Source organism: Rousettus aegyptiacus, unplaced genomic scaffold, assembly GCF_014176215.1.
Source record: "Rousettus aegyptiacus isolate mRouAeg1 unplaced genomic scaffold, mRouAeg1.p scaffold_m13_p_2, whole genome shotgun sequence".
NCBI lineage: Eukaryota > Metazoa > Chordata > Mammalia > Chiroptera > Pteropodidae > Rousettus > Rousettus aegyptiacus.
In genome coordinates this window covers 170009801-170031649 of record NW_023416295.1, presented here as the reverse complement: position 1 = coordinate 170031649, position 21849 = coordinate 170009801, and the positions used below count along the sequence as shown (strand labels likewise).

Sequence of the window (21849 nt, the reverse complement as noted above, 5' to 3'; positions counted from 1 at the left end):
GGTCCCCATCTGTCCAGGGAGGGCCAGAGCTCCAACCCCCACTCAAGATTCTCTGCCAGCCTGGGGTGATCGATCACTCATCTTACAGGCTCAGCGAGGGTAGGGGACCTGTCCAAGTCGCAGAGCAAATTCAGGGCTAAGCTGGGATCAACTGGAATTCAGCCTCCCTTGGCTTCTGAGACGAGGCTAATGTTCTGTTGTAAATGCGTTCTTGGTTTTTTTCCATAACGTTCTAATGACAATTGTCACTCCTGATCATTGAGAAAAATTAGGGACATACTACAAGGCCACAGAAGAAGATCAACTCTACCCATTTTGCCGCTGGTGCCTATCTCCCCGCCCCCACGTTTGTTCCTTTGTCCTGAGACCCTCAAACATGTACAGTGGGGGACACTGGCGGTCCCCACCCACACCTCCAGGAGCACAATGGCCTCCGCCAGGCTCTCCCGCTCACCAGGACCCTCTCCCGCCACCACTAGGTCCTGAGGAGCGAGGACTGCCCTCCAGAGGCAGCCTTCCCGGAGTCAAAACTCAGGTGGGAGAGCTCTGTTACCCTCCCCTCATTACTTCACAGGCCCCTTGGAGGAGGGGAGGCTTGGGCTGAGGTTCCTCACAGGGTTTCCCCTCCTGGCTTCATTCCCTGAGCAGGGCTCGGGTGGGTAGGCCAGACCCCACACTTGATCACCGTGCTCCTTCCTTGTCTGAGCTACAGACCTTCTTGGCTCCCTCTCGCCCGCCCCGCCCTGCACCCTCCCATCCCCCCACCCCCCACCTACCCCCCACCTACACCCACCCACACCCACCCACCCCCACCCCCACCCCCCACTCCCCACCCCCACCCCCCCGCCCCCACCACCCCGCTCCTTCAGCAGAAGCTGTGGCGATGGGAGCCGGCCCCCGGCGGGGCGTGGGCCCCCCAGATGGCGGCTGGGGCTGGGCCGTGCTGGGTGCCTGTTTCGTGGTCACTGGTTTCGCCTACGGCTTCCCCAAGGCGGTGAGCGTCTTCTTCCGCGCGCTCATGAGTGACTTTGGTGCCGGCTACAGTGACACGGCCTGGGTGTCCTCCATCATGCTCGCCATGCTCTACGGCACTGGTCAGTACTCCCTCCCCAGGTCCAGGACTGGGGGGTCGGGATTCGGGACCAGGAGAGCCTGACCACTTGATCATTTATTCCCAGGGCCCCTTGGGGCAGGCACTTCCAGGGCTGGGAGGTGCAAAGCCCGGAGTGTGTCTGCTGGAGGGGGAGATTAGCCGGCCCGAGTTGTGACTCTGCCCTGTCCGCAGGCCCGGTGTCCAGCATTCTCGTGGCTCGTTTTGGCTGCCGCCCAGTGATGCTGGTAGGTGGGCTGTTGGCCTCGGCGGGCATGATCCTAGCATCCTTTGCCACGCGCCTCTTGGAGCTATACTTGACAGCCGGGGTGCTGACAGGTGAGGGCGTCTGCTGCTCTCCTCCCCCAGGGGGCTGTGGGTGGGGATTTAGAGTCCTTGCTGCAAGAACTCCTCTCCTCAGTTTCCCCCACGAGGGGCTGTCCTCCAAGTGTGTCGGCTCAGTCCCCCAAGGTCTGCCCCTCCCTCCTGCTACGGGGTGGGGGCGCCCTGGGGAACCCGGCATAGCGCCGCCTCGCCCGCAGGCCTGGGCCTGGCCCTCAACTTCCAGCCGTCGCTCATCATGCTGGGGCTGTACTTCGACCGGCGGCGGCCTCTGGCCAACGGGCTGGCGGCGGCGGGCAGCCCGGTGTTCCTGTCGGCGCTGTCGCCGCTCGGCCAGCAGCTGCTAGTGCACTTCGGCTGGCGCGGCGGCTTCCTGCTGCTAGGCGGCCTCCTGTTGCACTGCTGCGCGTGCGGCGCCGTCATGCGACCTCCGCCGGGGCCCGGCCCTCGGCCTCGCCGGGACAGCGCGGGAGACGCTCCCGAGGAGGCCGAGGCGGACCGCGCCGGGCTGAGCCTGAGCGAGGCGCCCCCTGGCGGTCGGGCCCGCCGACGCCTGCTGGACGTGACCGTGTGCGCCGACCGCGCCTTCGCGGTGTACGCGGTCACCAAGTTCCTGATGGCGCTAGGGCTCTTCGTACCCGCCATCCTGCTGGTGAACTACGCCAAGGACGCGGGCGTGCCTGATGCCGACGCCGCCTTCCTGCTCTCCATCGTGGGCTTCGTGGACATTGTGGCACGGCCGGCGTGCGGCGCCCTGGCCGGCCTACCACGTCTGCGGCCGCACGTCGCCTACCTCTTCAGCCTGGCCCTGCTGGCCAACGGGCTCACGGATTTGAGCAGCGCGCGAGCGCGCTCCTATGGCACCCTCGTGGCCTTCTGCATCGCCTTCGGCCTCTCCTATGGCATGGTCGGTGCGCTGCAGTTTGAGGTGCTCATGGCGACCGTGGGTGCGCACCGCTTCCCCAGTGCACTGGGCCTGGTGCTCCTCATCGAGGCTGTGGCTGTACTCATCGGACCGCCATCTGCTGGTGCGCCCCGCAGGAGGAGGGGGTGGCGCGGCCTAATGCCCCTAAGTCTGAGGGAAGTCCCCTTCCTGTCCCAAATGGAATTTACGGGAAGGAGGGAGAAGAACCCCTCAATGGAGACAGCCAGGTGGGGTGGACTCCCCTTCCCATGGCCAATCAACCCCTTGCCAAGCCAGTACCACCAGCTCTGGGTGGGATTGGAAAAGCCAGGAAAGGTGCTGGGAAGAACCCAGCATTGCTAGTTGCTGGGCCACTGAGTCATCTCCAGCAGTTGGCGCAAAGGCCTCTTGACGTGCAAATCCTTTTGCAGATGAGGCAACTGAGGCACAGAGGCCTAGTACAAGTTGCAGTCCTGAAATTAGAGCAGAGCCCTGCAGTCCCAAACACTACATCGGAGTGATTCAGTCTCCCCAGCCTCTAAGGGTGACTAGAATAGGGACAGTGTCTTTGGGGAACCAGCCTTGGGGCCAGGAGCAGAGTGGGGATGCCCAGTGTGCTCACGTGGAGGAGGAGGGGTGCTGGGGTCTTCCCCTGTGTACACTGCCTGCTGGGCACTCTGCACTTATCCTGAGAAGTGGTCAGGGAGGGCTTCCTGCAGGCGCTGGCATTAAGGCGGCCCCACGGGGTTGCAGAAAAGGGCATAGGGTATGTCTGGGGGACAGTGTTGCTCTACAAGTAAGGCAGGAGCTAAGACCGGAAGGGTGGGGTGGGGACATTAGGGTCTTCTTGGGTTGTTGGTGATCCGTGGAATGGCAGGAAGCCTGCCTGTGAGCAGGCGGGAACTGAGGTCGGCTGCAGGAGGCAGCACCAGCCGGGGGGAGGCCACTTTGCTGGAGCCCAGTCTGCACTGAGATGGGGTCAGCCACCCACTGTGGGAACTGCAAAGTCTCAGAATAAGCTCGCCACCAAAAGCCACAAAAACGGCTCCCCCCGTCCCAGAAGCTCAGGGACCCATCTTCCATTTTCTTGTGCGACCCTGGGGTGGATCTAACGGGCAGAGAAGGCACATGGGGTGAGGCGAGGAACGCTGCAGGGCTGTGTGCGGGAAGGGCGGGGGCCAGGAAGGCACGTTTCGGGGACTGCTCAGGGAGGTTCAGGGGGCAGCTGTCTTAGGGTTCGCAGGGGTTCTTCCCTGATGCCACAGAGATGCAGACCGAGGGGCCACAGCCTGGTGCGGCTCAGAGATGGGGAGCCCATGGAAGAACCACACTTTGGGAGAAAATGCTTGCAATGAAAAGATTTTCCTATGACAGTAACATGTGCTGGGATAGAAAACTTGGTAAATATAGAGAAGGAAACAGGAGTGACCAACCCACAAACCCTGCCGCAGACACGCTAATGAGAGATCAGCGTAGGGTTCTGGGGCCTCCGGGGAGGGGCAGGAGGAGGCCTGGAGGTGGGGGGCTGTGACCTCAGACAGGCCCCTGAAGATTAGGTGGAAAGAGCAAGAGTGGGGGGCCCGCAGGACAGCATTTCTGAGTCCAGTGCCCCTTCTCTACTCCCACCCCAAATATCTCCAGCCGGGCAACTCACAGGTCACATGTGAAGCTTGACTCTGAGGGTGGAGGGGGCGTCTTGCAAACTGTAAAGCGCCATCTCATCAAAGGCCCCATATCACTTAAGAAATTGAAGTCCAGGAAAGTGAAGTGACATTTTTAAGGTCTCAAATGGCAGAGCCTGCATGGGGTTTGGTATCTGTAAAATGAGGATAAATCTGGGGCAAGCATGCGTGTCATCTGCGAGCCCCGCTAAAAGGACACCGTTCTTTATGTGAAGCCGTGGAGTGGGGGGTGAAGGGCAGGGTCCCCCCGCCCCCCGCCGGCCCTTACCTCATTCCCACCCCCTTTCACCCAGGCCGCCTGGTGGACGCACTCAAGAACTACGAGATCATCTTCTACCTGGCGGGCTCCGAAGTGGTCCTGGCTGGGGTCTTCATGGCTGTTGCCACCAACTGTTGCCTGCGCCGATCTCAGGACGCCCCGCCCAGCCCAGGCACGGAAGGCGGGGCCAGTGATACCGAGGACGCGGAGGCGGAAGGGGACCCTGAGCCCCGGCCCACCGAGGAGCCCCGGGGCCTTGAGGCCCTGGAAGTGCCAAGCCCCGGGGCTGGGCCCGCAGAACCCGAGGCGCAGGCAGGGCCAGGCAGGGCCTTCGAGTCTGTGTAGATCGGAGGCACTGAGCACGGTGGCTGCTGATTTCGGTAACAGGGCGTCCCCTCCTGGAGCTCAGGCTGCCCCAGGAGGGTCCGGCACACTGGAGGCTGCTCTGGGGTGGTCGCCCCCGGGGTGCAAATGGGGAGTGCAACTCCTTCGCCTGCCCAGTGGGCCAGGGCCAGGTCCTGTCCCCACTCAGTGAAACTGCTGTGCCCGTGCAGGGTCTTGGCCGTGTGAAACTCAAGCTCATAAAGCTCAACTGAAAGACACAGGTTCTGTACCTGCACCTCCACTGCGGCTCCGGCTGCAACACGGTGGGCTGGGGAGTCTGAGAGGCTCTCCCGGGGCCCTCTGACCTGGCAGGTGCTGGGGTAGGAAGTGGCAGAGGCAGAGGAAGGCGGTGGGGAAAGGTGTTTCCAGGCTTAGAAGAACTAGGGCAGGGGGTGGCCTGGCACTCCGCTACCACCAGCCCCAGCCCCGCCTGCAGGCAGCACCTGCCACTCAAGGGTGGGCTGCTTGCAAGGAGGGGCCTGGGACCACCTGTGAGAAGAGTTCGGGTCTGTCGAGGACTGGGGTTGATCCTGACCCTGAGCTCGGGCTCCTCCTGCACACCGGAGGCTGACAGTCAATGACTCCGTCCCGTGGCATCTGGGAGCACGGGCCAGCACCTGCCCTGTGACCTTCTGCTAGGTGGGCCCACTCCCTCGCCTTCCCGAGAGGGACCCTCTCCCGGCCGAGCTCCGAGTTCCTCTCTAGGAGATAAATGGGTGTCCTGAAGCCTTTCTCTGGATATTGTGTCCCTGTGGACACCACACGGCCCTGTGGGCTGCCCGGTCACCCGCTGACCCTGCACCTGCTTCCCCCGTGGAGTCTCGGGGTGTCTCTGCTCTTGCACTTTGATCCAAGTGCAGGGAGCTCGAGGTCTCACCCGCCTGGGGAGACTCAGGATCGATTTCCTCTGCACTTGTCCTCTTCCCACAAAACCGACGCCCCTTTCTTTGCCTCCCTCCCTACGAATCTTGTGGTAGAAACAGCCTTCCCGCCACAGACCTCGCTCTGTCTGGCCATGCTCCCTGGCAGAGCCCACCCTGCTGGGCACCCCGCCTTGCTGGCCTCATTTCTCCCGGGCCCCAGGAGGCTGTGGGAGCCCTGGCAGATGCCCGGCCGACTGACCCTGGGTCTGCGGTTTCTGAGCCACTAGAGCAGTAACTCCATCTCAGTTTATTTCACAAACACCGAAGACTGCGCCAGGCACAGCTCCAAGCTCTTCGTAAGTGGTGTCTCATCTAATCTTCCTAACAACCCACTGAGGTAGGTGCCATTATTAGTCACACTCACAGATAGGGAAACTGAGGCGTGGGGCAGTTAGGGAGTAGTCCCGGGTCGCAGAGGCTGTGACTGGAACCCAGCGGTCAGTTCTGGTCTCGCTGGCCTGCATGCTGGCTGCCCCTTCGATCTGACAGCCCTAGGAGACGCATGTAGACCCTGGTGACAGCCCATCCCTGCCCCCAGCTCCCAATCCTGACATTCCCATGCAGGCTTCCGCCCAGGACCTGCACAGTCAAAGCTCCTAAGCACAGAACTAGCCCCTCTCCATGTTGGCCTCTGCTCGCCCCTCGCCCCCTCCCATTCTCAGGATGACCATGTAATTTACTGTCCAAACCGGGGCACTTTAAACACGAACAGGGACACTTACTAATTCACTGGGACCACAGGTGTGGACTGGGACTGCCCAGGTGACGCAAGGTGTGCGGTCACCCTATTTCTACCACCTTCTAGACACAGCACTGTGTGGCGTTCTCCGCTGGGCTTCTCCCTACGGCCCTGGCAGAGGGCGGCCCTGGCAGAGGGCGCCCCTGGCGTGGCCGGGGCACCCTTACCATTCTCTCCTACCTGGGGCCTTGGCCCTCCTGACCCGGTGTCTGTCCTGCCCTTTCCCAAATCAAGGGTTAGTTCAGGGCCAGAAGCACTGAAGAATCAGTATGAGGGCAGATGTCAGGGCTCCAACGAGCAGAAAGCCTGGGAGGTGGGGGGAAAGTCGAGGCTTTCCCACCTGGCAGATCTGTATTCAAATCCCACTGTCCCTCTACAGTGTGGCCTTAAGCAAGAGACGTCTCCGAGCCTCGGTTTCCTATCTGTGAAGGGGGACAACAGTACTAACCCACAGTGCTACTGTGAGGAATAGTGACCGACGAAGGGAATGCAAATAAACCCTGTTGGCCACCCGCCCTGTGATCAAGGGGGCAGAGAGGGGGTGAGGAGGGGAGGGTCTGAGGCCACCGCAAAGAGCCCGGCTCCATCTGGGTTTGTTTATTCGATACAGGCCCAGCGTCCAGCCCCTCCCCAGGGAAGTGGCTGAGCTAGGGGAATGAAATAAATAAAGGCCGCGGAGGTGTGAGTGTGGACGGGGCTGGGGCCAGCCTGGGGCCAGCCTGGGGCAAGGTGAGGATGTACAGAGACAATGGCCCCAGCCCTGGCTGTTCAGCCCCAGCCCCCACTCCTGGCAGGCTCCAGGTAGGGCCAGCAGAGGTGCCCATCAGGAATGGATCCTGGACTTCCTGCCACCTCCAACCCTTCTTCCTTTCTGCTTTCTCCCTCCTTCCCAGGGCAGGGCCAGAGACCAAGCTACCTTCTGGCTGGGGAGGTGGGAAAGGAAGGTGGAGTGGCCAGTGGCCAGGTCCCAGGTCATGACCCTAGTGCCTTTCCTGGGAAGGGGCCCGGGTTCGCTGTGCCAGGACAGAGGAGCAGGGAGGCAGGCGCCCCAAGCCAGCAGGCCTTTATGCGCCACCCTGTTGCACGGCGGTCCAGCCCCCGCTCCCTCGCTGCCATCCTCCCGCTCCCCCTACCCCCCAGATCTGCACCCCGAGGGTGCACTAGGAGTCACACCAGCTTCCACCTTTGTCCAGGGGCCCGGCAGCCCCTCGCGCATCCCTGGATGGCTCCCCAGCTGCCGTGTCCTCCTCGTCTTCCTCCTCCTCATCCTCCCCATCGGTGAACTCGTCCTGGCTGAGGCCGTAGGCCAGCGTGGTGTGGGCCAGGTCCACCTCGATGGGGAAGACGTCGGCATCACGCAGCACTGCGTAGCAGTCGTTGTAATACTTGGACATGGTGGACACGAAGCGCTGCAGCTGGAACACGATGTCCTGGACTGGGGCAGGAGGGCGGGCGGACAGGCACCAGTGGGCCGCGGAGCCTGGGCCCGCCTCCCCGCCCTGGGCTCCCCATCATGCACCTCCCTGAGCCCTCGCGGCCTGGGAGCGGGCGAGGAAAGGGCTGCCCAGCCCCCTACAGAACCCGGGTCTCCAGCTCCCAGCTCAGGGAGTGGAGGAGCCTGTCAGGGGGATGCGCTGTGGACTGCACCCCAGGAGCCTCAGGGGCGTGGACCAGTCCCACCCAGGCTCCAGGGAGGTGGGTGTGCTCCTGCCAGGACTCTCCGTCTTGGGTCTGACTCAGAGCTCTGCATGGCCTGGCCCTGGGACCCCAGCTCTGAAATGGGGAGAAGATGGGTTCCACCCCGCCATACTGAGGATGGTGGAGGGACGGACTGAGGCAGGGCGTGACGGTCAGGGCCCTGGCGGCCATGCGGGGCCCTCACCATGCTTCTGGTCCAGCAGCTCCACCTTCTCCAGCACGTCCTTGCGCATCTGGGAGAAGCGGGCGCGGGCCTCCTGCCGGCAGCGCAGGATCAGGCGGTACTCGTAGTTGCCTGTGCTCACGCGGTACAGGGGCTCCCCTAGGGCCTGGGGCAGCGGGCAGCACATCAGGGACCCTGGCTGGGATGGGGGGGCTCTGCTCTGGGACGGACGGGGACAGGGGGCAGGAAGGCTCACATCCCTTCACCACCCGGCACTTTTCAAAGCTGCCAGGTTCCTCGTTCTGAGATGCCAGAGATTGCTAGAAGCACTTAGTAACAGGGTTGTGAAAAATCAAATAAACCCAAACCTCTTCACATTAAATAAATGAACATTCGGTCATAAGATGGACCTGATATTAAAAATATTACAAATTAAAAAGACAAACAAGGCCTCTTAGAAGTGAGAAAAGTCAGCTTTTCCCTGCAAGGAAACCTCACAAAGTTGGGGGGCAACATCTGGTCTGGGCCTGGGCTGGGGGAGGCGTGGGTGGCCCTGAATCTCTAGGAACACGAGCCCAGCCAAGACCCTCGGGCCTCCCCTGGGTGGGTCTGTGTGTCCCTGGCAGAGCCAGGACTTTCTTGGGGCTCCGCGCGGTGGGCGGAGGAAGACTTTCTGACCCCGGGGCTGTGTCCCCCTCACCCCGTGACACTCACGATGCAGCCGTATTCCTCGTCGTCCATCTCCTTCACCTTCAGGCAGTATGACTGTGGGACAGGTGAAGCCAGGCGGTCAGAGTGGCTGCACCTCCTGGATGGCCGCCCTGATGTCCCCGGCCTCCCCGACGCCACACTGCCCCTAGGCCGTGCCAGGCCTCCGGGGCCCTGCGGACCCCTGGCTGGGATGGGCTGAGACACGTCAGGGAGAGGCTGGCGGCAGGGCTCAGGGACACAGAGGGTGAAACCACCTTGTGTGGAGCGGCTCGGGGAGGGCGGCGGCAGTCGGGGGAGGGCACTCATCGGGGAGGGTGGAACGGCCTGAGAGGCAGCCCACCGTTTACCAAACTCAAGTCCCGAGAGATGCTCTGGAAAAAAGGCTTCCATGGTCAAAGGGGCTTGGGAAGAAAGAGCCTTGTAGACTCGCGCTGCACATGGGCCAATCAAAGGCTCTGAGAAGTCCTGCAGCAGAGGAACCCTCGCTTGCTTAATAGAGCATTTTCCCTCAACTCTTTTGACCATAGAATTATTAAACATAAAACTCATGAATATCCCTTGGCACCCACTTTATAATCAATGACCTAGTCTAACCTATTATTAAAAGTGAAAAAAATACCACGGGGTCAGATGGTCCGGAGTGAGGGCTCTCCCCGAAGCTCTGGTCACTCAGTGCGGGGCCTACGCTGTGACCCGATTCCCCGGCACCTCCCCAGGCCCCGGCCGCATCCTCAATCAGCTATGACAGGTTCCAGCCCTGTCCTGCTTGCTACTGTGCGGCCGGCAGAAGCAGGGCCAAGCTCCAGGCGGGCTGTCACCTCAGAAGACAGGACCTGTCCCTCCCCAGGGGTCGCAGGCCACTCACGAGGTACTCAAACTTCACGTCCAGGTACTTCTTGATGGTGAGGCGAGTGTCCGGAATGGCTTTGTTGAGGTACGTGTTCAGATCCGTCAGCATCTGGAAGGGGCGAGGGGGACGCTGCTCAGGCCCCCCGCAGGCAGGGGGCTAGGCTGGCCGGGGTGACAAAAGATGGCACCGACGCATCAGTCCCACAGGACTCAGACTGTCGGAGTGAAAGCGTGCTCCCGGAAGGCCATGTTCACTTCACGGACGAAAAGACAGGCCAGGCCAGGGCAAGCTGCGAGTCAGTGATGGAGCCAGGGTCACAAACCAGCCTGGAGGTCAGCACCAAGGCCGAGGAGGCGGGCTGACTTCCCCAAAGCCAGCTGTGGAGGGGACCAAGTAGGACTTGCGCTCAGGCGTCCTGACTCAGTGCCGGGCCCTTTCTGCATGAGAGTGCCCCCTCTCCGCCCTCACGTGCTGACACTGCACACGCAACGGGACCTACCGGCTTGATGGTTTTCAGCAGCCGGATGCCAAACTTCTCGATGCTGCGGTGGGCGTCGGCGAACTTCACGAAGGCCTCGCTCGCAGCTGGCTGGGGCTCCCGCACCCCAATCACGGAGAACACGTCCCCAAAGGCTGCATGACAAGTTTGCCCTGAAGGCTGCCCCTACCTGGCCCTTAATGGAGAAGCCAGGGATTTGTGGGGGAGAAGCAAGGCGGGGTATGGCAGGCTGGAGGCCAACGTCTGCACGGGGTCTACGCCCCAAGGGAGCTGGTCTATACTCCTGAAGCATCTGGGCTGACATCTCTGAGGGAGCTGGGTCTACACCCCAAGGAAGCTGGGTCTATACCCTGAAGGAGCTGATCTACACCGCCCTCATTCGCCTGAGCGACTAGACTGTGGGAGGAGGCTGGGCCAGGCCTGGAAGAGGTGGCATTGTTTGAAGGCAGAGCGCCAGTTTTGGAACTGGATGCCTGGGTCCGAGGGTCAGCTCTTCCCCTTAGGAGCTATGTAACCATTCCCTCTGTCTGGGCTTCACTTTCCCAACTGTAAAACAAGATTATCTGGAGCTGTCCTGTCCAGCTAAAGGACTTGGAGCAAACAAGACCATGAATAAGGAAGGGCCTCGTAACTGGCAGTGAGGACAGACAGAATGGGGCCCGGACAAATGACTGTGCCCTGTCTGGTTCGTCAGCTGGTCAAGATGCTCCCCACTGGCCCGAGGCACTGCCACCTCCCCGCACCAGTGCCCAAAGCTGGCCCAAGGCCAGATGCTGTAGTGTCTGCCCGAGCATGAGGACACCAGAAAATGGCTCGGCCCCACCCTCGCTGAACGGGGGGCCCTGAGTCCCGAGAGGCAGAGGGATTTGCCTGGGGTCACGTAGCAAGTCTGGGGACTCCCTCACCCCGGTGCGTCTGTGATAGCTCATAAAAGGCCCGTAGGAGGTTCTTGGTGTGTTCGGTCATCCCTGTGGGAGAGAACACACCGAGGGGGAACGGGGCATGGGGTGGGGACCACACTGGCCCAGAACATGGCCTCCAACCCTCCACCGCACCCCTGAGGCCTACACCGTTCCCAGGTTCAGTGACTTTCCCCACAGCCCCGCTAGGCCCAGGGTTGCAGGCTCAGGCCCAGGCCCAGCCCCAGCCCCAGCTATGAGGAGCCCCCAGCAGACAGGGGAACCAGGGCTCTGCAGGGACAGGAGGTGAACAGGTTTCCTATGGGCTTTGCTTCTGGAAGAGCACACCATTCTGGGGACTCTCACTATGCTTACATGTACACTTATTTGAATTTTTACAGATATAACATTTAAAACCAGAAAAAGTATGTCTTAAGACTTTTTTAAAAGAATTCTTAATGGCCACGGTCCTAGAAGTTTGTAGCTTGGGATTCCTGCTCCCACTGCCGCCATTTTTAGACGGGCCTCTAAAGCTCCAACCCCGGGCAGAGCCAGCGCGAGTACTTCCTGGAGTGGGAAACCCTCGCCCACCACAGGGCTGCCGGCCAGAGGTGCACTGCCCACCTTTATACAGCTCGGCGGTCCGCTCCAGCTCCTCAAGTCTCTTGACAAGCCCGTCTGTGGGGACAGGAGACAAGGGAAAGTCAGTGGGTCTCGGCGAGGAAACAGCGCCGGGTGGCCTGAGCCAGACTTGAGGGCAGGCAGAGGGAGCCCCCAGAGAAGCAGGATGGGCACAGAACGGGGGGTCGGTGGAGGAGCCAGACAGTGGCCAGGCAATGACTGGCAGTGACAGGAAGGGCTGTAAGGTGAGGGGCAGGGGCAGCTGCCTCACTTCGAGGGCTGGAACTGAGAGCAAGTGGGTCGCCGGGGCTGAGGCAGGCCTTCCAGAGCAGGCAGGGACGGGCCAGGGCGCCACCAGACAAGCTGAGGGCCAGGGCATTGAGAAGCCATAAGGAGCAGGGATTCCTCCAGCAGAGCATGTCACCTCCCCGCTGGCAGCAACGGCAGCAATGGCAGCAACTGCAGGCCAGGGGCCCCGTGTCAGCTGCTTCCTTGCCCAGCCGCCCCCCAGGCAGGGTTTGGCCTTCTTGAGTTATTGTGCTGTGAGCTGCGACCACTCAAGGCGCCCGCCACACATCCCAGTTCTTCCTCCGTTAGCCTTTGGGGCAGATACTACTTCCTCATTTTGGAGACTACTGAGGGACAGAGAGGGAAAGCGATCTGCTCAGCGGCACGCGGCCGGTGGCCGAGCCCCGTCTCCTGTGTTGACCTGGGTCAGGGTTTTCTGAGTGGGAGGAGGGGAGGAGCGGAGGCCGAGTCTGGGCCCTTCTCAAGACGGCTGCTGTGAGGTGGACTGTCCAGGGAAGAAGGTTCGAATGTGGGGAGGGGGAGGGAGCACCTGGGAGGTCTTCAAGAGGCGTGGGCCACCCGCTGGCCTCCAGGCCCTGGCACCTGGCCAGGGAGGAAGCCACGTAAGCGCCGCGCTGTTGTTTTTAGCTGGGTCATGGGACATCATGACAGCTTCAATTTTAGAAACCCTATTTAAGGCTGGGGAAATTGCAAGGTTTGGGGGGAAAAACACAACAACCAGTTCTAATTTCATCTCAACACATGGTAACTACAGTAACAGGGATTTATAGACACCACGACGACGAAAATAGCAGCCACCACTTTTGAACACCATTTGGAATGAGCGCAGACCCCACCCCCACGTCCCAGCCAATGAAGCCCAGTGTGCCCAGCCGAGCATACAATTTATATAGGTATTTATATCTACCCCCCACACACAGCAGAGTTGCTGCCGCTTTTACACTCAGGCTGGCGATGACAGGAGCAGGACTGAGTGTTTCACTGGCCACCCGGGGGAAAGAGCGTGTGTGCACATGCATGTGTGGGTGTGAATGTGCGTGTACACGGCGTTCCCTCTGCACAAGGCTGGGCAGCCACCTCCAGCCCCGGGCAAAAATCAGCGGAGACAAGGGCAGCAGCGCCACCTGCTGGAGAAAGTCAGGGACTGATATGGGCAGTGTGGGAGCAGCGGGCGCGCTAGGGCAAGGGGGTGAGATGGAGGGCACACCGTGGCACTGGGGCCAGGACCGGGGCCAGGGCTGGGGCCTGGTCATGTGAGAGCAGCTGGGGGCACTGATGAAGGCATCAGCTCTAGGAGCTGGAGAAAGGTGCCTCCCCAGATGGGCAGGTCTCCTCATCTGTGACCTGGGCTGTGAATCCTTGCCTGGAGGTAGGGGGGACACAAGTTGTAAGACAGCTCAGAGGACCGCTGTGGGTGCTCTGGGAGCTAGAGAGGCCTCCAGGGATATAGAGATGGTGACTACCGGCCCCACAGGCAGGGGCCAAGGCCAGGCCAGTGGGACCCACAATGGCTTGGTGGGTAGCCATGATGCCCCGCCCCCTGAAGAAAGCCCAGGCCTGAGACCCCGGCGGCCAGAGCTGGGTGGGAGGAGGTGACTCACCATTGCACAGGATGGCCCGGCTCAGGCCCAGAGCATCTGCGGTCCCCGAACTCATGTTCTCCACCAGCCGATGCTTTACCTTCTTCAAGACTGAGACCAGTGAGAAAGGGGCTCAGTGAGGTGAAGCCTCCAGCTGGGTCCCCCGGCCATCCCTCCCCCACCTCACCACAACTCACCGGGGGCAACACCAGGGGCAGAAGGGGCCAAAGTGGGTGTGGTGTGGGGTGACTATGAAATGGGAGTGTCCCAAAGCAGGGTGCTGGGCCCTGCCCTATTCCCTCTCTACTTCGGGGCAGAGTGAGAGCCTGGAAGGAAGTAACTATGTAAAGAGCTTGGCCAAGGGCCTGGTACTGCGGTGGCTGCTGGCCATCACTGAGAGCCCAGATGCCGCAGGCTGCAGGTAAGCCGGGGAGCGCCTCTCCCCCTCCCCGTACCAGGGGAGCAGAGACACCATCAACGACAGCTGACCCTGGCCCCAGTACTGTATATATGGTTGCACACTTTGTCCTTGGAAGGTGACTTGGATGGGACCAAAAAGTTTTAGACGAAGAATCCTAGGACAAACTCAGTCTGCCCTTGGCCTCTTTCCTTAAAAAGCAGGAGACAGCTCTGGCCCTGGGGTATAGGAGATGGGAGCTGGACTCGAGCCTCGAGATCTGGCTGTGCGTTCTCTTAGGGGACACAGGGCTTCTCGGGGTCTCAGGCCTTGATCTGCAATGAGGTGGTTGGTTCAGAGGACCTCTACGGCTGTCCAGCTCTAGAGCCTTTAAGTTTCTATAGAATCATGGCTCAGCCCCTACAGCAGGAAGCAGGGGCTGGCCCCTGACCCTCTGGCCAAGGCCTGAGGTCCAGTTCAGACCTTGAGTTTTCCTGGGAGAAGCCGGTGGGAGAAGTGGCCCGGGTGGAGTGGGAGTGTGCAGGTGGGCCTGGTGCCAGGCTGGGACTGGGGTGCCCTCCCAGTGAGAAGGGTGAACACCTGGGCTGCAGTTAGCTGAAGGGCTGGCCTACAAAGGACAATCCTCGGGCAGCAAGGTCCCAGAGTGAGAGGCGGGGGGCTGGTGGGGGTGAAGCACGGGGCAATGAGAAACCAGGGACAGGTTCTAAGGAACAGCTGCAGGCACGGCACCCTGGGTGGTCCCTGGTCCCTGGCCCCACGGCCTGGCTTGGTCAGAAAAGCCATGACTGCTGACGACAAGGGTCTGGGGCTCGTGGAGCCACCAGACACCGCTGCTCTGGCCCAGCTTACCAATGTCCAGGGACATGCCCTGCTTGGGGTCCGCCTGCAGCTTGTTGTAGTGGATCGTCACCTCCCCCTGGAAAAGCAGGACGGGCAGAGTTGAGATGGAGTTTGCTGGGCCCCAAGGCCCCTCCCCAGGGAGGCCTGTTAGCCCCAGAACCTGTGGTGGTGAGAGGATTCGGCCCCGCCGAGCGAGGGCCGTGCCGGGGCCCTGCGTTGTGACTGGTCTGCTCCCAGGTCCCTCCCTCTCTGTGCGCCAGGCCCTGGGGAATCAGCAGGGACAAGGGCAGACGTGGTCCCCGCTGTCACAGAGCTCACGGCATGGCAGTCTCTGACGTCCTGTGCTGCGGCCAGATCAGGTGCCCCGCCCTGCCCCACACAGTGTCTTCCCCTGCGCTCTCAATCACCCCCTCTCAGGGTCCCTCCGTTGGCTCAGTGACCATGTCTCGGCACCCTCACTGTGCCGGTGCTGGGCTGCCCAGGGGCAGGGGCAGGGCCCAGGCCAGCAAGGGAGGCCCATGCGAATCGGGGAGTTACACAACACAGTCCAGTCTTAGTAGCTGGAAAAGAGGTGCCGGCTTCTCCCAAGAAGTGACCGTGAGGCCACTATGGTCACTCTCATCCTTGCAACCCTAAAACCCTTTGACTTGGGACCAAATCCCTTCAAATACAAGACAGGTTTCAAAGTCGAGCCCTGAGGGGAAATCAAAATAACCCGACATGGACAGAGCCGGGGGTGGACGGGAAAGGCTCCCTCAGGACGGGGGCGCGTGCTGGGGGCCACCACGGGCAGCGGCTGAGGGTAAGGGAGGCGGCACTGCAGCGGGAGTTGGGGTGGGTGCTGGGCCAGCTGTGTGGCCACAGGCAAGTCCCTTCCCCACTTGGGGCACTGACAAAACGAACAACAGCCCTGCCTGGCGCCCCAGCATGAGCGCTGAAAGGCCCCGCGTCAACCCTGGGAATGTGCGCATGCGCGAGGAGCTCCGGGCTGCGTGAGAAAGGCGAGGGCCCGGCCCCGGCAGGACCCGGAGCGCCCAGCCGCGGCAGGACCGGGAGGGCCCTGATGCGTACTGACGCTGCGAGCCGAGGGGAGGGCCCGGAAGAGCACGCACAGCCCGGAACCAGAATGAGACAACGGCCACCGTGCTCCATGGAGAGCTCCGAGCCAAGCTCCATGGTGAGCTCTGAGGCCCAACAAGTAGTGCCCAGGACAGTACACTCCAGACCAGGTGGAGCGGCGCCTGGGCCCCGAGTGAACCTTGTCACTTCCTTCCGCACAACGGAGCCCGGAGCCCCGGCCCCCATCTGTCCCAGCTAAAAGGGCTGGAGTAGGAGAAATGACAGGATCAGACTCTGCCATAAGGGCAAGGGGAAGAGGGGTGGGGGTGACGCCGGGGTAGAACAGAAGAATAAAGGGAGAAGACGGAGATGGCCCTGGGCTAAGGCCAGAAAGAAGGACGTCAGGGGATGTTGGTACCGGGCCCTTAAGACATGGAAGATGGAGGCAGCAGTGAGGAGAGGTTTGCCTGGAGGGGGCGAGGGAGCTAAGATACTCGGCCAGGCTCAACTTCCGTTGGGACCCTTGACTCTTGGACTTTTAAATCATCCTTCACTGCACTGGTTCCTGAGCTACTAGCAGAAAATCTCTAGGAAATGGCAAAAAGGCTGCACGCTTGTGTTAACCAGGGGCTGGGATGCCACCTGGGAGTCAGAAGCAGCCTTGGCCTGGAGCAGGGGGCTGGGGGGAGACAGGGAACAGGCGGCGTGACTGTGGCCTGCAGCAGAAAGCCAGCAGCTGGACCAAGAGCTGCCCCAGAGCCAAGAGGGGCCACTGGGGGTCTGTGAGCACAGGAGGACCTGCTGGACTAGAAGCTCAGACAGGGATGGGTAAGGGGGCTCCTTTTTCCCTCTCGGCCCCTCCCAGGCCCAGGATGGCTCAGCTGACATCTACTCAGTGTCTATGACCCAGGTAAGTTCACCTTGGACTTCTAGCTTCAGCTCCAGCCCTGACTGGGGACCCACTGGCTCACCCTGAGGTTCGGTTCAAATGTGACGGCTCCCTGAGAAGACCCTGCGGTCTCAGTGCCCAGGCCCAGCACAAGGCCTGGAGCACGATTAGTATCCACCAAACAGATGTGGGAGAAACCAGGGGAGGTTAGGGTGTGACCCAGATCCTGACACTCTGAGAAGGGGAGCGGTGACAGGGCCAATCTCCCTTCTGGGCCTGCTGGGGCCCCTGGCGGGTTGGAGGTCTCAAAAGTGGCTTTCGTGACTCAAGGCCCCCACCCCACAGCAGCCTTTACCTTCACTTCTTGAATCATCTTTGCCACCTCCACCTTAGTTTTTCCTTTGATTGACCTGCCATTGACACCGGTGATCTCATCGCCAGCTGCCACAGTGCCGTCCAGGGCTGCTGGGGTGTTGTCAAATACCTGGGGGTGCGTACGGAGGGTGGGGTGGGGGAGAAAAAGGAGAACTGAGAAGACATGCAGCAGGAGACAGTCGCTTCCTCCACCCCAACCAACACCCGGCTCCATCCTGGCCTCCAGCCTCCAGTCTCTTAAGTGGTGCTGGAGAAAGGAAGGGGAGAGATGCCCGAACAGGCAAAATGCATGACCCCACCCCCTTGGTGGGGAGGAGCAGGAGGACCGAAGGGAAATGCCAACCAGTGAGAGTTCCCTTTTCTAATGCTGAATATGCCAAACCTTACACGCCCATCTGAACTTCTATCTGCTCCTCCAAAGTCATTTCTTTAAGAGATCTTTCCAACAATTCTGCTCCAAGCTGACTGATATTGATTTAGCCAGAAATTATAAAATAACTATGTTGGGAAGACGGGGTGAGAGGAAGCGGAGTAGTCTTGGAAGAGAGTGGTTAACTAAGCAGGCACATGGCAAGGAGGCCAGGCCTGGGGGAGATCTCCCTAACACCTACTGGGCTGGAAGAGGCCAATCGCTCGCAAAGGCAGCACCCTAAGCAAGCAAGACCAGGTCTCAAGAATCTCCATCTTCAAGGCCTAAAAGTGACTCCTTTGCAAGATTCTCAGAGACCATCATTTCCCATCTGCCACCAACAGCTACTTAGCTGTTAGAACAGGTTCAAACAGGATAGAATCCAGGTCAAGTTTATGTCCAAGGTGACAAGCTTCCTTCCAAGGCTACAGAAATGTCACTACCTATCCCCACTCCTGAGTCACAACTATTATCAGGGCAGCTTCTCCTACAAGGGACCACAAAACTGTTCATTACCATTGGCAGATCATCTGGGAAAGAGAATAACTGCCATAAAATTAACAGCAGCTACCATTTAATGAGTACTTATTAAGTGCCGCACATTGCGTTATGTCCTTTTCTTTAATCTTCACAGTAACCCAAAATCGCTCGTATCTACGTATTTTATATTCCCACTTTCCAGGCGAAGAAACTGAGGCCCAGGGAGGTTAAGTAACTTGCTAATTAGCAAGAAAGCTTGCATTTGAACTCAGGCCAACAGCATCTCACAGTCCTTTAGTTTTTCACTACACCGGACTTGTGCTAGTACTGAAGACTGCCGTTTTTTTGATTCGCTGAAGACTTTTTATTGAAAGTCCACTCTATGTCAGGCTAGGTGAAAAAGCAGCCTGGGATTCTGCCCTCACGGGACAAAGAGTCTGGAAAAGCAGCCGGTTTTGGAGGAACCAATGAGCAAACCCACGATTACAGACAGTGACGAGTGCTGAAAAGAAAAACACCACACCGAAATAACAGAGAAAAACAAGGGCAGCCCTAGCAAGAGTGGTGGCTGGGGAGGCCTCTCTTAGGGGGTCAGGCCTCAAGAATTAAGAGTCAAGACCAGCTCCACAAAACAGAGAAAGGAACCTGCCTTTGTCATGCCCAAGTAGGGAGGGGCTCGCCCCACCAAGACCTCCCCCCGCACTCCCAAAACGCCAACTACCTGGACGATATAGAGGCAGGGACAATACTGGGCCCCTCCTCCAATGCTGATCCCAATCAGGTTCTGAGCATCCTTCTGCAGGGTCACCTTCCCAGGCACAGTAGGGATTCCGCTGGAAAGAGAAGCGCATGAGGCTGAGTCACCTGGAGGATGGATAATTAGCTGGGACAGGGAAGAGGGCGGGGGCTCCAAACTCCCAAGAGGCTCCAAACACCACACAGCCTTTTCTTATTTGGCCAAAGAGACAGCATTTTATGCTGAAACGTGCACAGCTCTTAGAATCATGCAGGTATGGGATCACATTCCAGCTCTGCCATTAATCAGCTATGGGACTTGGATATGTCACCTTTTTTGCATCTCAGTTTCCTCATCCTTAAAATGGCATGGGTAAAATGGCTACTTTGTCAAAGTTCTTGTAAGAAAGTGCATAGAAGGCACTTAACAGCAACCCAAACCACAGCAGGCACTCCATAAAAACAGGTCCCTATTCCCTTTCCTTCATTCTACCTGAGGCTTGAGTCAGACTCTGTCCTTGTCATCTTCTAAGGCACATATGGAACATTATGGCCACCTCCTCTGAGAAGCCTTCTCTTGTTAAACTAGCCATCATTTATCTCCCAATTGCTCTACTCGATCACCTGTTTTCACTATAAATTAGCACTTATTTTTCATAGTAAATATTCTCATTTAGTCATTTATTCATTCAACAAACACTTGCTAACAACCTGACATTGAGCATCTTACAAAGGGCTGAGGACACAGAGAGGATTGGCCCCAGTCCTTGCTTTGAGGGAGGATAATTCTAATAAGGAGATTAACTTAATTGTTGAAAATCTTTCCCACTAATCGTCTGCATTGGGGAGGAGAGTATAGGAGAGTATGTTTATGATATTTCTATTCATTCTTCAGAACCTGGCTCAAATGCTACCTCCTCTGTGAAGCCTTCCCTGAACACCCCTATAAGAAGCACTGCTCCACCTGCTCTGCTCTCCTTGCAGCCAGGTCATTCTCTATTAGGACCCTTATGGCCTTTAATTGTCATTATCTGTTAATGTGTTCACGACTGCCTACAGATGGTGAGCTCTTGGGAGGGAAGGTTCCCTTTCTGCTACAGTACAAGCCCTAATCCACCACTGAGAAGCGAGGGGCGGTGGAACTGGGGAACTTGGGGCACCTGCACTTTTGGGATTTGGAGGAACAAAATACTCACAGTTTATCCTCTTCGATGTCATAATCCAAGTCTGCAAACATGGTTCCGAGAGTTGAGGTGGGCTGGCCAACTGCCCAGCTCGGCAGGGGAATGGGGAACTGGATTCGGGAGAGAAAGGAGCATAGGGTTTAGGAAGCCGAAGTGCCTAGATGCCAACCCCAACCCTGGCGATCCTGGCCCTTCTCCTCCCCTCTGGACCGTGGTGGGTTTCCCCGGCGGGTGCGTAGGTGATTCTTACTAGGTACAGGGGGGTGCTCCAGGCCAGGGCGGTGGGTTCAAATCCCAGGGCCTACTCGCACGGGTCTCCAGGCCCCCTGTGAGCTTCCTCTGTCGCTCACCGGAAGCGTCAGTACCACAGTCGGGTCCGGGCCAGGCTGGCACCTGAACCCACCTGCCGTTCCACCTGTCGGCGGCCGCGACTGTCGCGTCACTTCCTACAGGACGCGGAAGTCCCGCCTTCCCCTCTGAGTATTCGCCCCAATCCCTGCAGGCAACCCTTCCCTCCCTGGCTCCCGGGGCTCCCAGAACCAGGAATGAGAACGAGCATTGACGGAAGCGCGCCGCTAGCATGAGAAAGCGGAAACAGAGGAAAGGTCTGGACAGGCCGACAGCGCTCGACTCCGCCCCTTGCCCTATGGTCGCCGCCATCTTGGTAAGGGCAGAGTTCGTCCCAGCTTCCTCAGCGGGACGCCGGGGACCGGGCTGGCTAGGCGGTTGCTGTGGCAACGGAAGCATCCTTGGATAGGGAGACATCCGGCGAAGTCCAATGGCCTACAACCCTGTCTTAGGGTGCTGTGACTCCTTTACTAGAATTACATGTCGGAGTCAGCCTAATCCCAGTTTTGCAGACCAGGAAACCAAGTGCCAGAGAGGAAGGGATTAGCATAGAGCCATCCACAGTTGGTATAAAATCCAAATCTTGACTTTGAGAGTCCGCCGCCTAGTCCAGTGCCCTTTTAACACCTGCACACTTATGTTCAGCAGATCTGCTATGAACGACAGATTGGACAAGTTACCTTCCCTTCTCCCTACGTCCCTCCTTTCCCCGTATGCAAACTAATAAACACTGAGGCAAATGCTCTCTATGGTGTTTGGTGAAAGATTCCTCCCACTCCTTCATCGTTAGCCCCCGAGAAGCAGCCCCCTTGAGGTCCCACCGAAGGTCGGGAAATGCCATCTGCGCTTCCCAGCTGAGGAGTTCAAATCTCATCTCCACACCAGCCTCTGCTGCCATCACTGTTGTGTAAAGTGGGTTCCCTGGAGGGGGTTGGTACTTCTGGAGCCACAGCCCTGGCATGCACCTCATCCAGGCAGCATAGGCCCAGGCCTGCCCAGCTTCCTTCCCTAGCTTCCCCCAGGGGCTGTGGAGGAAGGAGAAATGCAGAAAGATGATTATCTGAATATCCCACAGCCAGATGGGAGCCCTACCCTACCCGCTCTTTAGGGAGCTAATCTGAGTCTCAGCATTGTGCAGAATGCCACCATGGCAACAACCTTCCCAGGTACCCCTGCTCTGCAGTTCAGATCACTTTCACAGGATTTTAAAGTTCACCATGACCCTGTGAGAGAACGAGTATTGTCAGCTGCGTTGTGCAGGTAAAGAAACAGAAGTTCAGAGAAGCAGTGCCCCTTGTCTCACACGCGGCAGGCAACAGAGCTGGGGCTGGGCCCTCCAAGCCCTGTCTGCAGGCCAGAATTTCAGTTTTGAAAAGCAGCAGCCTCCAGACCCACATACTTTAACATAAGCTGTGGCTCATTCACCCCACAGTAGCCCTAGCACAAGCCCAGACTCTGC

General features: G+C 59.2%; 2 protein-coding genes across 2 annotated transcripts; one reads left to right on the top strand and one right to left on the bottom strand.

The window, feature by feature from the left end:
* The first annotated feature begins 883 nt into the window (after window positions 1-883).
* On the top strand, window positions 884-4622 carry SLC16A8 (solute carrier family 16 member 8). The gene is made up of 4 exons (XM_016161797.2): window positions 884-1094; window positions 1286-1429; window positions 1633-2460; window positions 4312-4622. Exons 1-4 carry the CDS (start codon window positions 884-886, stop codon window positions 4620-4622), a joined length of 1494 nt encoding a protein of 497 aa, XP_016017283.2.
* A 2281-nt stretch (window positions 4623-6903) lies between these two features.
* Window positions 6904-20586, bottom strand: PICK1 (protein interacting with PRKCA 1). The gene is made up of 13 exons (XM_016161798.2): window positions 20293-20586; window positions 20055-20152; window positions 18845-18956; window positions 17215-17343; window positions 14921-14987; window positions 13675-13764; window positions 11768-11821; window positions 11150-11212; window positions 10245-10378; window positions 9761-9853; window positions 8899-8949; window positions 8206-8350; window positions 6904-7758 (listed from the first exon to the last, which is right to left on the bottom strand). The coding sequence occupies exons 2-13, from the start codon at window positions 20093-20095 to the stop codon at window positions 7484-7486; spliced, it is 1254 nt and encodes a 417-aa protein (XP_016017284.1). The 5' UTR covers window positions 20096-20152; window positions 20293-20586; the 3' UTR covers window positions 6904-7483.
* Window positions 20587-21849: the final 1263 nt, after the last annotated feature.

What these genes read in the sequence shown, in the direction of transcription:
- SLC16A8 (XM_016161797.2), top strand. Translation starts at nt 884, where the DNA reads ATGGGAGCCGGCCCCCGGCGGGGCGTGGGCCCCCCAGATGGCGGCTGG. An exon ending in GACAGCCGGGGTGCTGACAG is followed by an intron (nt 1,430 to 1,632) that starts GTGAGGGCGTCT and finishes CCTCGCCCGCAG; the next exon opens with GCCTGGGCCTGGCCCTCAAC. An exon ending in CATCGGACCGCCATCTGCTG is followed by an intron (nt 2,461 to 4,311) that starts GTGCGCCCCGCA and finishes CCTTTCACCCAG; the next exon opens with GCCGCCTGGTGGACGCACTC.
- PICK1 (XM_016161798.2), bottom strand. Translation starts at nt 20,095, where the DNA reads ATGTTTGCAGACTTGGATTATGACATCGAAGAGGATAAACT. An exon ending in AGATGATTCAAGAAGTGAAG is followed by an intron (nt 14,988 to 17,214) that starts GTAAAGGCTGCT and finishes CTGCTTTTCCAG; the next exon opens with GGGGAGGTGACGATCCACTA. An exon ending in GCTATCACAGACGCACCGGG is followed by an intron (nt 10,379 to 11,149) that starts GTGAGGGAGTCC and finishes CTTGTCATGCAG; the next exon opens with CCTTTGGGGACGTGTTCTCC.